General features: G+C 54.4%; 7 protein-coding genes across 7 annotated transcripts; 3 read left to right on the forward strand and 4 right to left on the reverse strand.

Annotated features, from left to right (window-relative positions):
* Positions 1-330: 330 nt before the first annotated feature.
* Positions 331-1,131, reverse strand: M409DRAFT_53047 (uncharacterized protein; the record flags this gene model as incomplete). The annotated part of the gene is made up of 3 exons (XM_033812250.1): positions 331-334; positions 431-799; positions 1,124-1,131. The coding sequence occupies 3 exons, from the start codon at positions 1,129-1,131 to the stop codon at positions 331-333; spliced, it is 381 nt and encodes a 126-aa protein (XP_033669244.1).
* Positions 1,132-1,258: 127 nt separating this feature from the next.
* M409DRAFT_65380 (uncharacterized protein) lies at positions 1,259-2,792 on the forward strand (the record flags this gene model as incomplete). The annotated part of the gene is made up of 2 exons (XM_033816482.1): positions 1,259-1,845; positions 1,898-2,792. 2 exons carry the CDS (start codon positions 1,259-1,261, stop codon positions 2,790-2,792), a joined length of 1,482 nt encoding a protein of 493 aa, XP_033669245.1.
* Positions 2,793-4,105: 1,313 nt separating this feature from the next.
* Positions 4,106-6,382, forward strand: M409DRAFT_21109 (uncharacterized protein; the record flags this gene model as incomplete). The annotated part of the gene is made up of 1 exon (XM_033805707.1): positions 4,106-6,382. One exon carries the CDS (start codon positions 4,106-4,108, stop codon positions 6,380-6,382), a length of 2,277 nt encoding a protein of 758 aa, XP_033669246.1.
* Positions 6,383-6,791: 409 nt separating this feature from the next.
* Positions 6,792-8,237, reverse strand: M409DRAFT_53049 (uncharacterized protein; the record flags this gene model as incomplete). Its single annotated transcript, XM_033812251.1, has 1 exon — positions 6,792-8,237. One exon carries the CDS (start codon positions 8,235-8,237, stop codon positions 6,792-6,794), a length of 1,446 nt encoding a protein of 481 aa, XP_033669247.1.
* Positions 8,238-8,618: 381 nt separating this feature from the next.
* M409DRAFT_21111 (uncharacterized protein) lies at positions 8,619-9,021 on the reverse strand (the record flags this gene model as incomplete). The annotated part of the gene is made up of 2 exons (XM_033805708.1): positions 8,619-8,779; positions 8,838-9,021. 2 exons carry the CDS (start codon positions 9,019-9,021, stop codon positions 8,619-8,621), a joined length of 345 nt encoding a protein of 114 aa, XP_033669248.1.
* A 409-nt stretch (positions 9,022-9,430) lies between these two features.
* On the reverse strand, positions 9,431-10,324 carry M409DRAFT_21112 (uncharacterized protein; the record flags this gene model as incomplete). The annotated part of the gene is made up of 1 exon (XM_033805709.1): positions 9,431-10,324. The coding sequence occupies one exon, from the start codon at positions 10,322-10,324 to the stop codon at positions 9,431-9,433; it is 894 nt and encodes a 297-aa protein (XP_033669249.1).
* Positions 10,325-11,385: 1,061 nt separating this feature from the next.
* Positions 11,386-13,651, forward strand: M409DRAFT_65383 (uncharacterized protein; the record flags this gene model as incomplete). The annotated part of the gene is made up of 3 exons (XM_033816483.1): positions 11,386-11,648; positions 11,702-12,969; positions 13,026-13,651. The coding sequence occupies 3 exons, from the start codon at positions 11,386-11,388 to the stop codon at positions 13,649-13,651; spliced, it is 2,157 nt and encodes a 718-aa protein (XP_033669250.1).
* Positions 13,652-16,295: the final 2,644 nt, after the last annotated feature.

Consider the following 16,295-nt stretch of genomic DNA (forward strand, 5'->3'; position numbering starts at 1 on the left):
TAGTCTACCGACTCTCTCCCTTTAACGAGCTCTAACTAAGGACTTAAGCTTAGTACTCGTACTAAGTAAGATTCTAGGATTAACGTACCGATCCTAATAATACGTAGCTTTACCGTCTATATAGCTTCCCTATTAAGTACGTTATATTTAAAGGCTAAAATTACTAATAAGCTCTCCCCCGCGATAAGTAAAGCGTTATAAGTACCTCACCTCCTTAATATATCTAATAGAATCCCTATCTAACCGTTTATCTTAAATATATTAATATATATATCGATACTACGGATACTACTATTACGATAGGGATACCGGGGATAATCGTAAAAGTACCTAGCTAATATAAGGTAGTAGATCCCAAGCTCACCTCCCGCCCGCTCCCTCCGCCCCGTCCGCACCGCTAACGTATATTAACCTCTCCCCCTCCGCCTACCTTGTCTGCGCGCCTATACCACCTATCTTGGTACGGCAGACAGCAGGGAACAGTGCTGACAGGTGAGGTAGATGTGCATGCTGAGCATAGAGATCGTGTGCTGCTCGCGCCCGACGTGCCTCGATGAGGGCAAGACGTGCTTCCGCGTCACGGAGGCGTGCAGCCGCAACCCCGGTGGGGGTATCGAGCGCGCCCGCAACTGCGGCCCCCAGCGCATCTGGGGCACCTGGGTGTTGGGCATGGTCCCGTGTCTGGTCTGCCTCAAGGCAGAGAACCGCGAGATGGGTAGATATAGCTGGATCGTCGCGGGTTGGAGGTGCATTGGCTAACTTGCGCTGTAGAGAAGCTGATGGGCGAGCTCGGCGTGCCCTACGACATCGAGAGTAAGTGACCCATATCACCCTCATATCCCCCAAACAAGTAATCCCATACCGCAATCTCCATCCCCGCAGCCGTCCAGTATACCGATAGCACGATACTCGATGCGATGGCGTGGACAGCTATTGTCTGCTGGGGATGGGAAGAGATGTAGTCGGGATTCACCGGAAAAGTGGAGTCAGCAGTGCTTGGCTTACGCAGCGGGTGAATCCTGCCATCTTGTCGCGTCCCACGTGCACCTGGCTGCTTGTTTCCCTGATTATCCTCCTCACCTACCCTCCGCTCGCACCGCGCAAGACAAGAACTTTCACTTACTTATACATTACAGAGGAGACGCTCGCGGAGCACCTCCGCCTCCTCGCCGCCAAATACCAGTAGACGGCGCGCCCGTGAGAGGAGCTCTCACTAAATAGCTCCCCTCAATTGCACACCTCTTCTCCCCTGGACAACATGGTTCTGGGCCACCGAAAGAACTCACTGCATTCTAATCGCTCCTCCGTGGACGAGAACCGCAGCGAGAATGACGACGAAACGGTGGTGTCGGAGGAGCAGGGCTCCATCCTCACTCACATCATCTCCCAGCTGCGCCCAGGCGCCGACCTGAGCCGTGTGACCCTCCCTACGTTCATCCTCGAACCGCGATCCATGCTCGAGCGCATCACGAACTTCATGGCTCACCCCGAAACCCTCCTCCCTATGCCTAAGATTGATGACCCTATCGAGCGCTTCGTGGCCGTAACAAAGTTCTACCTCTCCGGATGGCACATCAAACCCCCTGGTGTCAAGAAGCCCCTCAACCCCATCCTCGGAGAAACGTTCACCGGGTACTGGGACTATCCAGATGGCACCAGGGGGTACTACATCTCCGAACAAACCTCTCATCATCCTCCTAAATCGTCCTACTTCTTCATGGCTCCCGAGCACCATATCCGGATAGACGGCACATTGAAACCACGTAGTAAATTTCTAGGCAATAGTGTAGGATCGTTCATGGAAGGCATAGCAGTGATGAGGTTCTTGAACCGGGGCGAAAGATAGTGAGTATGAGCAAATACCTAGTTGACTGTCAAATGGCTGACCAAATCACAGCTTCATCACCCAGCCAAACATGTACGCCCGAGGCATTCTTTTCGGAAAGATGAAATACGAGCTTGGTGACCACGCCGTCGTGCGTTGCCCGGAATCTGGTCTAGAGGTTGACATAGAATTCAAAGTAAAAGGCTGGGTTGGTGGCTCGTATAACGGAATTGGAGGCTTCATCAAGGACAAGAATGGCAAGCAGCTGTATGAGCTGAGCGGACACTGGGACGGCGAGATGTTTATCAAAGACCTCGCTACGGGCAAGAAAGAGCTTCTGTTCGACGCCTCGCACGCAAAGCCGAGCTTTCCGAAGAGCCGTCCTCTCGAGGAGCAAGCGCCTCGTGAGAGCCAAAAGCTTTGGCACAGCACAACTCAGGCAATCAAGAAGGCGGATCAAAGAACCGCAACGGACGAGAAGTCACGCATCGAGGACGAGCAAAGACGTGAGGCAGCTGAGAGAGGCGAGGGCCACGTCTGGCAGCCCAAGCTGTTCAAGGCCGCACCTCCAGGAGACGAACAGAGCCTGGACTGGATCATCGACGCACAAGTTGACAACGATGGGCCAGCGGAGAAGCAGATCAAACAGATACTGGCGATTGCTCCTATCATTCCTGGCCAAGGTCTCGACCAAACGAAATACTTTGAGGATAAGGCCCTTCCTTCGCAACAAGGCAAGGGTCTGCCTGCGCAGTCTGGCAGCAACGACTTGATCGACTTTGGACAGAACGACTCAACATCTGCTGCTTCACAACAGACTTCGCAGACAACTGCATCTCCAGCAAAGCCCAACGGCCTTCAGGACCCTCTCTTGCCCACAAGTTCTGGCAAGCCAAAGCCTGGAGACCCTATCAGACGGATGGATTCAATGGGCCGAGAAGACCTGTTCATGGATGCAGAGCCATGAGTTGAGCATTGGGCATAGCTGGAGGAGTTTGGGGATTCAGAAAGCATGAGCTGGGCGTTGAGCCTGAATGATTTGGACGGGACGCGTATATACCACGATGAGCATGAATCGTTGCGCCTCAACAGCTGAAGTTCGTCGTGCAGGAGAGAACATACACCTTCGTTATCCCTCAACGAGTTGGTCTAATCTGACAAATGGCGTCGACTTGGTGAATCTTGCCGACGAAGGGGTGCGGCTCTGCAGCCATGAGGAGCATCGAAATCATGAAGTGCATACTGACAACCAGGTTGTTGCTGCCGTCCCTGCTTAAGACTTGCAGAAGGCCTCACATAGTTACTGCTCATGGCTACGGCTGGGCAGCAAATCGGCATTGAGTTTGATGGCCGCGGTGAGGCTGCAGGTTTCAGATTGGCGTGTTGCGTGCTTTGTCGCTGTCAAGCGAACGAGATCTTCTAGTGATCAGCTGCTGTCGAGGAAATACAGGGCGAATGGTTGGTAGTGTTATACGCAGTGCAAGCCCTTTTTTCGGTATTTCCCTGTGTGTCTGGAGCGATCTGAAACGTTGATAGTCCATTCTCCTTCTCCTTTGCGTTACGGCCCTGCGGATCCGCCTTCAGCCGACGGGATGCAGCTCGTGGGTGATGCCCAATCCATTCCTGCACCTTTGCCCACCACCCTGTCGACCCGCGGGACCGCCCACGGGACATCAACGACGACTCCACGACGCGTGAGAACCAGTTCGCGCCCGCCAGAGTGCGCTGCAGCAGTTCGTACCGGCTTTGACGGCCGTTTGGCGCTGCGCTGAGTCGCTATCTGCGTGCCAGGTGCTGCGCGCTGCCCCGGCGATCGTGCTCCACGCCGCCCACCGCCTCAGCCGCCGCAGCGCATCTGGGAAACCAGGACTTCACACCTGGCCTCCCGGACTCCGGACGCGTACCTGGCCTCGCTCACTGGCACTGCCAGGCCACACGACGATTCAGTAACGATAGCAATCAGCGCTGGCCCACCGCTGCCATCCCGGCCCTCAGGCAGAGCCGCATCGCACCCCAGGCCACGCGGAGTCACGCCTCGCCCGCCTCGCATTATTATCACTACCGCCAGCATAAGGTTCGATGCCTGACATGCACGAAATATAGGCCAGGACAGCAGCAGCTAAGAAGCTTGGATCCACCTCCAGTCTTTACGACCGCAAGTTCCGCCGCCCATCCTTGCCACGGCGGTGCTTTACTTTTCGCTGGCAGACTCCAATCCGGCCGGTGCATCTTAACAACCACGGCGGTGCCTCTGCACTGGGTCCTTACATAGCCGCCCCTATGGATATGGAGACCCTACGTGCCGCAGCCGCTCCACCCTTCCACTATGGCCATGGCCATTATCACGATTACGCCGGCGCTGGCGATGGCATGCTGGCAACCGTTGCCGAAGAACGTCCTCCTCCGCGGCAACGGCCTACCAAGCCGCAGGAACAGGAACAGGAACAGGAACACGGCGAGGACAGCGACTATGACCCGGAGCAAGGCGAGCATCTTCGCTCGCCGAAGAGGCAACGCACTGGCTACGGCTGCGTACATTGCAACATGACATTTACCGAGAAACGTGCGCTTGCACGACACAAGAAGACTGATCACCACCGACGACAGCTGGGATTGCCACCGGACAGGAAACACGCCTGCGCTATGTGTGGCAAGCATTTTACCCGTGGCCATGACCTCAAACGACATCAAAACGAGCAGCATTCTGAGCAAAATACCGCCACTGCTACCGAAATGTCGTCTGGAAGCTCTGAGTACAGCAATGCATCGACGTATGTGGAAGACCGCACTTCGCAGTCATCATCTGCAACAGGAAGCTCGACATTGGCAGCCATAGCAGAAGCTGCTCCTCTCTCCAGCACCTATCCGTTCTCCGATGCTTCTACATACGCATATGGAGACCAGGACGACGATCTTCGCAGTCATGGCAAGAGCTTCAGCATGAGCCCTGATTCATCCAGCAGCAATGGTCGTCGAAACTCTTCACAGCCCGAGATCAAGCAGGAGCACAAACAAAAACATGATTCGTCTAGTCCAAACACCTCACCAATGACTGGAACCCTTGGAGAGGGAAGCCCTGGTTTTAAGAGGGAAAAGTTCAAACCTAAGAAAGACGACCTCGACGAACTCCCGCCATTCACGCCCGAAGCATCGCCATTGAAAGCATCTGCTCTCGGGAAACGGATGCCCATTCAACCCCGTGACATAGATGCTTGGCAGCCCATGATTTGCATGATCTGCGGTAATGCATTCGAAGAAGAGGCTGAAGACTTGATCAAGCATCTTCGGTGGCACCTGGACAACTTCAAGGGCAAGCACAAATGCAAGGACTGCAGAATCGATTTCACACACGCCGCAGATTTGGAAAGACACTTGCAAAGCGCGGCGGAAGGACACTGCGGTTTCAATTTCCCTCATGAATGTACAGGTCACCATCCTCCAGGAGACAGGACTGGCACGCTTACCGACTACGATCGAGTGCGACTTTTCGTTCACTTGCAAAATTGGGAGCAGGCTCAACTACATGCATACATTGCCGAGATCAACGAGCTGACCATCTCGAGGCGGATAGGCAACATAGCACGTGATCGCTGGTCAGAAGTGATTCGGAGGTCACGCCCTAACTCGTTCTGCAGCTTCGCCATCAGCGTCAACACTTACGCCACAGCTCCATGCGATGTGACAGATGGCAAGCTGGATCTCGGTGGACTCCAGAAACGTCTTCAATCGATGTCTCTAGGCAAACCTGGCTCACGACTACTTCGCCGTATAACTCCCTCCTCAGATGATCTTCGCTCCACCAAGACCGTCGACAAGACGTTATTACGAGCGGTGCGACATGGCGATCTACTTAAAGCTCAACGTCAGATTGACCTTGGTGGCGACGTCAGCATCATCCATGAAGACCAAGGTCCGTTCACGACAGTTGCACTATGGGGACATGGGTACATATCTCGCCGCATGGCCGAACACCGAGTCGATGAAGACATCATGGGCAGCTGCTCTGTATGCCACATGAACAGCCAAACGTTCAGTAGACCCTACAACAAGGTCAAGTCGCTATTGAAACACGGCGCCAACTCCAACGAGCCTGGCGGACTTTGCGGCTACCCGCTCCACACAGCAGCATGGATGGGCAAAGCGGATATCGTTGCTATCCTGATCGAACACGGAGCAGACATGAATCTGGACGGTAAATACGGCGATACATTATGTTCCGTCGCCGCTGCAGTCGGATACCCCGGCCATGTAGAAGTCGTGCAGCTACTCATCGACATCGGCGCCGACGTCCGTTGCACAGGACCTCGGGGAAGCGCTATTGATCTGGCCAAAGAAAGACGGAGACACTGGTCATTACGGTTGAAAGAATCCAAAGATGACGAAGAAGGGGAGATGATGAGCAGGATTTCGTGCTGTGATCAGGTCATCTGCGCATTGCAAGGTGCCAGCGCGACAGCGGATGTGAGGAACATGGCGAGGAAATCGAAAGCTAGCAGAAAGAGCATGGAGTCGTATCGTCGTGCGAATGTGGCGCAAGGTGTTTACAGTTATGGCTAAGCAGGGCGGAGCGTTTGCAGCACGGATATGGTGTTCTTTGGGGCATATGGGTGATTCTCTTTTTGATGATGATGCGGGCTTCGGGTTGGAGGAGCCCAGGGGACGTAATGATGGATATGGGACTGATGATGTTTTTCTTCTTCAACTTCAGTGGGGTCTTTTGGCGTCTTCTAGATATCCAGTCTGTCAATCCAGAGTTTCGTTGTGTTGTCCGAGTGTAGGACTTATTATTTGATTTCCTCGTTTCATACTGCGTGTTCTTGTTCAAAGCATTGTCGCTGCAACGGCTTCCATGTACTCATTTACGCTATCAACACCCAGAATCGTGCAGAACATGTGCGAACAAACACCAACGCTATATGTATGTACATCCAAACAGCCCTATCCGAAAACAGTACTCTCCCACCCATCATCCATACATCTCCTCCCTCCACGCCTCCACCGCATCCCTCGCCAACTCCCTCATCTGCCTCAAATCCTCCCCATCCCCCATCCCATCCCTGACCTTATCCCACCACAAATTCAGCATGCCCGCCACCTCCGAATCCTCACCCACCTCATCATAAAACCTAATCATCCGACTCGTGTACTTGACCGAGGACATGAACAACCCCGGCCCGGACGTCGCGAGGAGGATCCAGATGAGGTTCTGCAGGATGTCGAGGCCGCGGGTTAGGGATTGGACGTTTTGGGCGGTTGTGGTTAGGAGGGCGGTTTTGGTGGCGAGGACGAGGGCGGCGGTGGGTGGCGGGAGGGAGAGGGTTGTGCCGAGGGAGGCGATTGTTGTTTGGAGGTGGGAGAAGGTAAGGATGGTGGATTGGGCTTGGGTGAGTTGGGCGTGGATATTTTGGCGTCGGGGGCTGTGGAGCAGGTTTTGAGTCGTTGCGGTTGTGAGGACGTGTGGGATGACGGTTTGCGTGAAGTGGGTGGTGGCGGCGGCTTCGAGGTCGGATTTGAGGGTTGGGTCTTGGGTTTCGATTATGCCGGCGGCGTAGAGGTGGAGGGGACACCAGAGTTGGGATTCGATGAGGTGGAGGAAGGTTTCTTGTGCTTGCTGCTCTTCTTGTTGGTGTTGGTGGCGTTCTTTGTCTTCGACGCAGGAGGAGCAGGAGGGGATGAAGACGACGTGGTCGCCGGCGAAGCGGACTTCACCTCCTTTGCCGGATGTTGCTTCTGTTGCTAGTGCCACCAGCACCGCTGAGGGTACGCCGTGGCCGACTGCAGACGTCAAGTCGCGGGCCCCAGTGCCTGGTGCTGTCACAACGTCCGCCACTTTTCGTTTGATGTTGTCGGTGAAGGCGTGGCTGCAGAGATATGAGTGCTGGTCGACGTCGATGATCACACGAGGCCAGTCTCGATTCGCACGAGCTTCGATGAGGTTGTTGAGGCTGTGGACGGTAACGTCATGTTCGATAGCGAATGCGTGTAGGTCGACGGGATGGTCTGATGCTTGAGCTTGGAGCTTTAAAGCGATATCGTCCATTTGATTCCTCGGCAAGACGAAGCGTTCGTCTCTGCTGAAGCACAATTCCGGTCTCAGTCCTTGCACAACCACCTCCGTCCTCTCCACATCCAGTCCAAGCAAAGCTGGAAGATTATTTCGATCGATACGGAAGATCTCCCGGTGAACTAATTGTCGGAGCTGCTCGCCAACTTGTGCGGTGTCGACGACCTGATTCTCGGTGCTTGAATTCGGTGACTCCCAATCGTTGCGGCTGACGCTTTCGAGTGTGCGTCTACTTTTGCTAGCTCGTGAGCCGCCAATGAGTGTCGTGGACGATGACCATCTCATGGAGTCGGAAGGTCGTGAAGTCGACGTGCACGAATCCCTCGGAGGGTCCGTGGCGTTGTTCATCCAGCTGGTGATGTCAGTTGCTCACTGCAGATTGTGGATTCGTCTGTGGCGTTTCAGCAATATGTCTGCCTTTTTAGACTGCGGAGGGTGAATTTTGAGCAATGTGAAGGGAAGACATCAGAAACAGTCACACGAGCGCCTGACGTATGAGGTCGGTCGACTTTTACAACCAGAACTTGGAACGGGAGCTGAAGCCAGCCAATGACGTGAGCATGTACCTAGTGAGCGAGCTCGGGGATGTTCGTTTGGTAGTCTCGGACTTTACCTAGTCAAAATGTGCTGTGTTGGAAGTCGGGTGTTCCATTTTTGTTCATATGAGCTGTTATACTTTCCTTTCGAGTCGTCGCAAACCAAATGGACTGCTGAATACTACTCTGGTCTTCAATAGCCTTGCTCTTTCGCTTTTCTGCCAACGAATTTCCTTCCTTCGCTTGAGCCTCCTGCAATCCATTCGTCGGGTGGGAAAATGTCGAGAAGTCCGGATTTGTGTAGAGTGGGGATGGGTGTTGTCAAGAATTGTTCAAGTTGGTCTTTCGTGAGACCTGCAAAGACAAGGGTCAGAGCTGACGCGCGGCTGGTAGGATTTAAAACAAAACTCACCTTCAATTTCTTCGCCAGCGCAGACACGATCGTAAAGCTTGATGTTCTGAATCAATGCACCAACAGTGCCAGTCTGAATCTTCGTTCCATCTGCCAAAGTGATTGCTGGAAGACTTGATGATTGATCCTTCAGGAGTCGTTTGTTGATGTCGTGAAGTGCTTCGATTTCTTGATCTTGCGACATCGTATGGGAAAAGCCGGCGGCGATTGTGATAGGGTTTGTGTGGTGATGTGCCGATGTGTTGTTGATCTGTTAGGGAAGAGTGTGGTGGGTTGTGGTGGAGAGTTGGTGATGTGATAAAGGCGTAGCTTTTGAACTCGTATGGCTCGCATGCATTTCCGTTCGATTGGCTCATTCGGAGCGTCCACGGAATCCTCGGTGCTGATTTGTGTACAGTCTTGTGTTTGCTGATGCCTTGACTTGACCCAGAATGTTGCCCCGACAGCGAGAGACATATGAAACGAGAGCACCACTTGATTGAGTTGTCTCAGAGCGAACCGGTCTCAAGTCTCGCTCCGCACTTACTGTCTTGGTCCTAATCGCCAGAGCGAGCTGCTGTTGTGGCGAATTGCCAATGAACTCACCGTCGACGTTATTTCTCTTGCGTTTCGTCGAGCGTCTTCTTTGGATTCAAAGTGAGAGGCATACTGGGTGGTAGAGGGAAGTATGGGCGGCCAGCAATGACCATGTCTTTGCCGAACTTGTGATAAGCCACGGGGTTGAGTGACGCTACGTTCTGTTCTGCCTTTGGGGGTCGACGTGGTGCAATCGAAACTCCGCCTTGGCCAATAAAGGTCGGTGCCATGGTGATGATGATTGAGTCGACGAGTTCTGGGAGTCGGAGCAGATCCTTGATGACTGAAGCGCCGCCCTCAATCATCACGCTGTTGATGCCTTTGTGCTTCAGAGCCTCGAGGATGGAACGCCAGAAGATGGGGTCGTTGCTGACGGCATTGTCGGTGTACTTGGGCATGGGGTCGGTCCAGCGGATGATTTGGCAATTGCTGTCCAGCGGCGAGTCGAGGCTCTTTGGCCGAGTGATGAGCCAAGGGCCTTTGCCCTTGTCCTCGTGTCTGAGCTTCGCCATTTGGCTGCGAGCCAGCTGGAAGCGCAGGTTGGGGTCGACAACGACGGGGCGCGGCTGGTCGTTGATGGTTGCGCCTGGGTAGCGACAGTTGAGGGCTGGGTCGTCCGCCACAGCCGTGCCGACGCCGACCAGAATCGCGTCGTGTTGGTAACGGAGGAAGTGCGTCATGCTCTTCGTCTCCGGGCCCGAAATGGTGGTGCGCTGGCCAGGCGCAAAGGCGATCATGCCGTCCAGGGACTGCGCATAGGTCAGGGTCACGAAGGGCAGCTTCTCGTCCTTCGCCGAGTCGACGACAGGACGAGGCGCCTCCGCACCCGTCGCTGGGTTGCGAGCCCCTGGGGGCAGGAAGGGCGAGAGGAAGTACATCTCGCTCGCGGCGAGAGCCTTCGTCTCAGACATTCTTCTCCGAGCGGCAGGGGGCGACCAGGGAGTTGACGTCTATATAGAGAGAGGAGTCAAGGAAGCGTTGGCGGGGACGGTTGCTGTGAATGTGAGATGAAACCGCCCGGGGCTTCGTTTTTCCAGGCCGATCAGTCCGGGCGCTACGCGTGAGTGCTGCGTGCTACAGTTGGGCGATCTCACTCCTCTCTTTCCTTTCCAACTTTAGATCTCATCTGTAACATCATCCCAGCGACTCCTGAACTCTGCCAGCCCTCACCACCAATGACTCGACCCAGGTCCTGAGCAGAGCTGGTGAGATTAGCCAACCCTCAGCCACCGTTCCAAGTGTTTGCTCGATGCGCCTATACCCATTGCTTCCGGCCTAAGCGATGGCGACCAGCAGAACGTTGCAGCCAGTGTGAAACTCCAGCGCTCCTATAACACCCCTTCGACCATCCCACCCATGGGCAGAACATTGCGGAGGATTACTGCATAACTTCCGTCGTGGCGGTACAACGGACGAACGACAGGAGCCGCCGTGACGATGTCCTTCGCTGACTTCCCTGTAGCTGGATGCCGGGAAGCCGACTTCTGAGATTCTTGCGGAGAAGTTCTTGGACTTGGCCACGAAACCATCACCAGGCGCTGCTGTGCAATCTCAACGGCATTGTTTTACGCAATCACGAGGAGGCCACGCGCTGTACCACGACTATGTGCAACATACCAAACGGTCTTCAGAGACGCCGCCCTCCAAAACCCTTTACTACAATGTCGACGCAAAGTCCGGAGACGAAAGTTTGATTTCGGACAGCTCGTGAAACAGGCATGCCATGCTCCTCGGCGTCGAAATAGGACGGATGACGCTCGGGCCCAGTTTCTCATTCGCAGCGTCGGTCAGGATGGCAGCCCAGCGTTGCCATGCCAAGTCAATGTCGACCGCGTGCATGTAGGTGCAACTATGACCCTCCCTCATTTCGGAACCCCATCTTGGAAACGCAAGGTTGGAATAAGATGGCTATGCTGTCCTCGCGTGCCAGTCCTGTTTCCCTCACCTCTCTTCCTCGCTCCACTGGGCCAACATGGCTCGTCGCTCACTCATTTGGCTGTCTGCCCTCGTTTCAGTAATAGCAGCACAGTCATCTCAGCAATCGACCTTCTCTCCAGCTCGACCTCCAGCAATACCTTTGGCGGTGAGGTCACCATACCTTAGTACCTGGCAAGCGGCAGGATCCGATGGCGGTAATGGGGGCTACTTAGCCGGGCAATGGCCTACGTTCTGGACTGGTTCAATCAATGGTTGGTGCGGCCTGATACGAGTCGACAACAACACGTATACATGGATGTGAGTGCCTTTCAGAGACATATGCTCAATGCGCTTTGTTAATTCGGATGCAGGGGCAAGCCAGACCCGCTGCCACAGGTCGTCAGCCAAACAGCTTTCGAGTATACGTCAACTCGCAGCTCATTCACAATGGACGTCAACGGCCAAGTGACAATGAACATCACTTTCCTTTCGCCTGTCGATCCGACCGATAAGCAGAGGCAAAGCATGCCCGTGTCTTACGTGAACATTGAGGTGGTGTCTGCCGATGGCAACGAGCATGAGGTTGCAATCTACACGGATATCAGCGCTGAGTGGACATCGGGTGACCGCAACCAGGTCGCTCAATGGAGTCGCGGGGTTGCACAAGGATCAAGCGACTCAGGCGGCTCAGGAGATCTTGCGTTCCACAAAGTCTGGAGACAAACCCAGATCGAGTTTGCCGAGGACGGTGATCAAGCGGCGTGGGGTTATTGGTACTATGCCACCGAGAACGTCGATGGATTGACGTATCAATCTGGAGCCGATACCGATGTCCGACGACAGTTTACTGACAACGGCGGCTTGAACAACAGCGAGGACACTGACTATCGAGCCATCAACGACAACTTCCCAGTCTTTGCATTCGCCGTGGACCTGGGCTCTGTATCCTCAGACAGCAAGGAGTCGCTTTTCACTGTCAATCTGCTTCAAAACAACAGTGTCCAGTTTGCCACCGGGCAAGGTTTGCAACAAGTCCCAAGTTTTTGGCGATCATCATTCTCAGATGAATTGAGCGCCGTCACAACGTTCTACTTCGACTATGCCAACGGCGCCAGAGTGTCGGCTGCTTTGGACAACGATGTCGCCTCGGACTCCCGAGCAGCTGGCGGTGATGACTACGTAGCCATCACCAGCCTTGCTGTCCGCCAAGCATGGGGCGCTGTCCAGATCGCTGGTACTGAGAGCGAGAACTACATCTTCCTGAAAGAAATCAGCTCGAACGGCAACTTCCAAACCGTGGATGTAATCTTCCCTTTCCACCCAATGCTCCTTTACATGAATGCGAGCTGGATGAAAATGATACTGGATCCTCTCTTCATCAACATGAAGAGCCTGTGGCCGCAGGACTTCGCCATACACGATATTGGCTCGCGATACCCAAACGCCACTGGACATGCTGATGGCAACGCAGCGTTGCAGCCATTGGAGGAGTGCGGCAACATGTTGATAATGACTCTCGGATATGCTCAGAAGACAGGTGATACCGATTATTTGAATCAAAACTGGGACCTTCTGCACCAGTGGGGTCAGTGGCTGATCAACAACAACTCGGTCATTCCATTCAATCAGATCTCGACAGGTACGTACAGTCGGCGATTTTGACCTCATGTCTTGCTAGTACTGACCACCTTCTAGATGATTTTGCCGGTCCGTTAGCAAACCAGACCAACTTGGCGCTAAAAGGCATCATTGGACTTCAAGCTGCTGCCATGATCGCGAACATGACCGGTCATTCACAAGAAGGCTCTGACTACGCCAATACCGCTTCTGACTGGATTCGTCAATGGGAGCAGCTCGCGGTGAACCAAAACGCCAACCCTCCTCATACGGTGTTGAATTATGGTGACGAAGACTCTTTCTCGCTTCTTTACAACCTCTATGCAGACCAGCTGGTCCAGACGAACATTGTGCCACACTCGATCTACACAATGCAGTCAGAGTTCTACCCGACCGTCAAGCAAGAGTATGGCGTTCCACTGGATACGAGAGCAGACCGCACAAAGAGCGACTGGGAAATCTTCTGCGCCGCAATCGCCTCAGACGACACGAGAGACATGTTCATTCAGGATCTGGCCAAATTCATCAACCAGACGCCGACCAGTGCGCCGGTCACAGACTTGTATGACCCCAGCACTGCTCAGTTCGCCGCTGACATCGGCCCCTTCAAAGCTCGGCCCGTGGTTGGTGGATGGTTTGCACTGCTTGCCCTGAACCAGACCGGCCTGCCCGACGAGTCGTATATCGGTCAGTCCTCATCTTAAACGTTGGGCTTCAAGGTCGAAAGACGGGCCATGGGTGTTACCGGATGTAGTAATCGCATCGACCGAGAGATCCGAGGGGTGCTGAGGAGTGCATCGTCTGCATCATTACTACATGCATCGTTGTCGAGTAGGAAAGGCTGGCAAGGCGTTGCGATTAGGGCAGCGGAATTATGACTTCTTCCTAGCAAAGTAATACGACCATGCCATTCGACGACAGGCCTCCTTTATGGTGGGTCTGGCGCGGATCTGCCTCTTCCCGCTCGTGGTCATCACGCTTGATGTGCATTACCGCTCGCCCCATGATTGATCAGATTGATCAGGTTTTAGGACACCACGCGTTGTCTTTCGATCTACCCGTCATCTTCAATCGACGTCAATGGTTCCAGTAAAGCTCCCGAGAAGATGGGGGTGTGGAAACGCTGCGGCTTCGCTTAATGATTGGAGATGAAGTTATCCCGACGTTGCTGAGAATGCACGAGATCGCTCCCGCATGCTTGGAGAGTTCTGTATGGGCATGACAGTGCACACGTGAGTGAGTTCTATCCCACGCCATAACGTCGAGCTGAGAGAAAGGCTAAAAGGAGAAAATGCGTTGCCTCTGTTGGTACAGATAGACTTATCTCGCTAACTCGGCCAGTGATTGGCGAATGCAAGGTCCAAAGATGCTTGCACGAAGCCGTCTCGCCTCACGAACAAGGGCCTGCAGTCGGCAGGTTCGGCTAACCAAGCCGGTAGGAATTCATGCTTGTACTCTCGCTACCTCCTTTTCTTGCGGACTTGCCGATGGCATCGATCTATTCCATCCAACACAAGACAGCAAATCATTGACGTCAGAGAGATAGAAGCCCAAGCAAGGTACGCCTGCCGAGCCAAGAACGTGGGAGTGTGAGAGCGTGGGCAAATTAAAAGGAACACGGCGACGGCAGAACGATTGCGTGCCCTGACCCAAGGCAGTGGCTATGGTTACGAGATCTGTTGACCCCGGGGTCTGGGTGGAGACCAGCCAAACACGACAACATCTGCCCTCCTCCTCATGCTCTGGTACCTGGGAATGCCGGAACCCAATCCACCGGTAAGAAGCCACCTCACCTCATTGGAGACGACCTGACGCCTCACTGCATGGCTACAGACGTCCTTTCGGGACGGCGCCTTGAACAGATTGGAGGCGTGAAGATGCTTGCCCAGCGCTGAGCAAGGATCGCACATCCGCCTCGCTGTGTAACATGTAGCATTCGGTTAACGCCCCTGCACCTCATGCACCTCTCTCTTCGAGGAGAAGGCTGTTTCCAATTCGAGGCCCACGCCCCACCCCAAGCACCTACACGACCAATCTTGACGAGGACATCATTCCAACACCCTCCTGAATGGGTCGGCTACAGACACAGCAATCTGATCGCCGTACCGACAGAGAGGAAGGCTGCCATCCACGATCGCTCACGCCGCCTGTTGTGCGTCATGCCGTTGCCAGACGCATGCCTGCGCGGATGCGCACATTGAGTACACATGCCGTTCGCATGGCTCGTCTGCTATTTGTCATGTCGTGCCAATTTACGCATCTCGTGCTGCCAGAGGACCCCGGCATGTAACCGATGGTGGATGAGACAACCCTCGCTTGGCTGGGATGGGAAGAGGATGTGGGCAGCAAAGCAACATGTATAGCAACAGCGAGATGAGAGTCGACGACCCTAGCAGCTTCCAAACAGTCCCAGGTCGCTCATCACATGCACTCTTCAGCCGCTGGAACGAGTGTTCGAGCACCTGTTGAGCCCTGCACTGCTATTTCAATGCTTCTGCAATGTCGCAGCATCCTGGCCCATGACGACGGCGGCCTCGACATTTCCCGTGCAATCAACCCGCAGGATCGCAGGAACCCAGTGGCATGGTGCGCTAATTGCGAACAAGATCTACCGGGGATGGGGCCTCTCGCAGGGTGAAGCAATATCTAGCCAGCAAGCTGGGACGATCACAGCCCAGGATGTGTATTTTGAGGCGCTCATGCAACGCCCAGTCGTAGGCCTCCTGAAGACAAGGCTAGAGCAGGCAGAGGCCCATCCCATTCCAAACGCTGGGCACCCATCCCTTGGGCACTGGCGCAGTCATCGGTCGTCAACGCACAGCGGTCAAGGTGACCAGGCCGCAGTTCGAATGCGATCTGTGGCTTATTGGCTGTGACACTGCGGGCTTTCTTAGCCACCCTCTAGGTAGGCCCACCCTTCAGCCCGCTCACATTCCGCGTCGCTTGTGAGCGAAGCCATGCGATCGAATGCATACCGTAGTCGCCCTTTGCAGGTTTGACCAGGACCGGCGACGGACCGTCCGTTTCGTCGTTCGCCCAATTATACCGACTTCCTCTTTCCGCACACGCACCCTCGCCACGACACCAGTTCTGAACGTTGCCCAAGCTATTCCACCTAGACACCCCTCCTTGACAGAAGCCTCACTAGGCCCCGGGAGCGAGTGGGTCTCGAATGGTGGCCATCGCCCTTATGCAACGCTCTGAATCCAGTCTGTGTCTTCAGAACATGGCTTTGATGATGCTATATGGTCGACGCCAGTCGTCTGGATCCGTCACTCTGGTTTAGACAGCCTGCTGTGCTTCATCGCTTATCTAGATCGCTGTCTGCAACCCACTTGGACAGCATGC

Source organism: Zasmidium cellare (genome assembly GCF_010093935.1).
Source record: "Zasmidium cellare ATCC 36951 unplaced genomic scaffold M409scaffold_12, whole genome shotgun sequence".
Classification (NCBI taxonomy): Eukaryota; Fungi; Ascomycota; class Dothideomycetes; order Mycosphaerellales; family Mycosphaerellaceae; genus Zasmidium; species Zasmidium cellare.